At 22.7% G+C, this 2,018-nt stretch overlaps 1 protein-coding gene across 1 annotated transcript, besides 3 other annotated features; it reads right to left on the bottom strand. All coding sequences in view use genetic code 6, as the record gives it.

Moving 5' to 3' along the window:
• On the bottom strand, window positions 1-1,296 carry IMG5_195020 (S-adenosylmethionine synthetase, putative; the record flags this gene model as incomplete). The annotated part of the gene is made up of 1 exon (XM_004024359.1): window positions 1-1,296. The coding sequence occupies one exon, from the start codon at window positions 1,294-1,296 to the stop codon at window positions 106-108; it is 1,191 nt and encodes a 396-aa protein (XP_004024408.1). The 3' UTR covers window positions 1-105.
• Window positions 19-57: a microsatellite.
• A 350-nt stretch (window positions 1,297-1,646) lies between the features above and the next one.
• Window positions 1,647-1,678: a microsatellite.
• A 244-nt stretch (window positions 1,679-1,922) lies between these two features.
• Window positions 1,923-1,969: a microsatellite.
• The last annotated feature ends 49 nt before the right edge of the window (window positions 1,970-2,018 follow it).

Consider the following 2,018-nt stretch of genomic DNA (forward strand, 5'->3'; position numbering starts at 1 on the left):
TTAAAAAAAAAAAATCTTTAAAAAAATTATCAAAAATAAAAATAATATCACAAATAATTAATTTTTTAAATATTATATATATATAAAAAATTTCATTATCTTTTCTCATTATTATTTTTTATATTATGATAAATCTTTAGGAATTTCCCAAGTAAAATCAGGATCATCCCTTCCAAAATGTCCTCCATGTGCAGTTTTTTTATAAATAGGTCTTTTCAACTACAAATCTCTAATAATAATACCTGGTCTTAAATCAAAAGCTTTTACAACAATATCTTTTAAATCAAAATCATTGTATCCTTATATTGCTGTATCATAAGTATTAACATAAATACTTAAAGGTTTCGCAATACCGATTCCATAAGAGACCTAAACTAACGCTCTTTTACAAAAACCATTACTAACCAAAGACTTAGCTACCCATCTAACTGCATAAGCTGCTGATCTATCAACTTTAGTCGGATCTTTTCCAGAGAAGGCACCACCTCCATGACCACCCCATCCTCCATAGGTATCAACGATGATTTTTCTTCCTGTTAACCCAGCGTCTCCACAGGGTCCTCCTACAATAAAAGATCTAGAAGGGTTAATATGGAAGATAGTTTTATCATCTAAATATTTAGCAGGGATAACAACCTTAATGACCTAAGTAAGAATATCGTGTTAAATCTTCTCATAAGAAATCGAAGGAATATGTTATTATGAAATCAAAACTGTATGTACTCTCAAGGGAGTAATTTAAGTTCCTTCTTATTTATATTCCACTGTAACTTATACTTTTGCATCAGGCCTCATCCAATCACAAATACCCCCCTATCTACACTCCATTAATCTTTCGACTAATCTATTACATAACAAATGGGTTAAAGGCATCATTTCTTTAGTTTCATCAGAAGCATAACCAATCATAAGACCTTAATCTCCTGCTGTTACATCTTCGTAGTTTTTATTTTTATGGACTGCATCTGCTATTTCAATTGATTATTAATCTAACGCGACCATTACGAAGACATTTTTGTAATCTAAACCTTTATCAATACTGTCATAACCCGCTTCTTTTATAGCCTAACGAACTACATGCTCGTATACTATATTTGGATAGGCTGACGATATTTCACCAAATACCATAACTGTGGAATTCTTGCAAGCAGTCTCACAAGCTACTTTGGATTCAGGGTCTTTTTCTAAACAAGCGTCTAAAACAGAATCAGATATGTAGTCAGAGAGTTTATCAGGATGACCTAAGGTTACTGACTCAGATGTGAATAAGAAATGGTTTGATGGAAGAGTATCCATTTTTTTAATTTTTTAATATTATATATTTAATTTATATAAATATTTATATATATTTTACTTTTTATAGTACACTTTTTTTTTATATTAAAAAATTAAAGAAAATGATTTATTAAATTTATATTGATTTTTTTTTATTTTTATTTTTAGTTTTTTGTAAATAAAAATAAAAATTAATTTTAATAAAATTATAAACTAATAAAAACAAAAATATAAAATTAGTAAAAATCTATAAAATTATTGAAAACAGGTAATAATAAATAAATATTATTTTAAAAAAATAATTATATCTCTATTTTGTTAAAATAGAAAATAGTACCTATTAATATAATAAATAAATTTTAAAAAAATGCGATAATATTAAGATATATATTAAGATATATATAAAAAGAAATATATATGTTCTATCTTTTAAGTATTTTTTTTAATTTAATATTTAATTTTCTTAAATATTCAAAAAATAAATTATATAAAAAATAATATTTAAATATGTTTCTAAAAATATTATTGATCAAATAAATATAAAAAAAATTATTTATATATACATATATATCAAATTTTATAAATTATATTTATATATTTTACTATTTTATTTATCAATTTAAATTCATAATTGTTTTTAAATAAATTATATAAAAAATATATAAAAAATATAATAATAATATATATATAAAATTTAATTTTGATTTTAATAAATGTTTATAATATAAATTAATAATAGTATA

Source organism: Ichthyophthirius multifiliis (assembly GCF_000220395.1).
Source record: "Ichthyophthirius multifiliis unplaced genomic scaffold scaff_1120509251395, whole genome shotgun sequence".
NCBI classification, from domain to species: Eukaryota; Ciliophora; class Oligohymenophorea; order Hymenostomatida; genus Ichthyophthirius; species Ichthyophthirius multifiliis.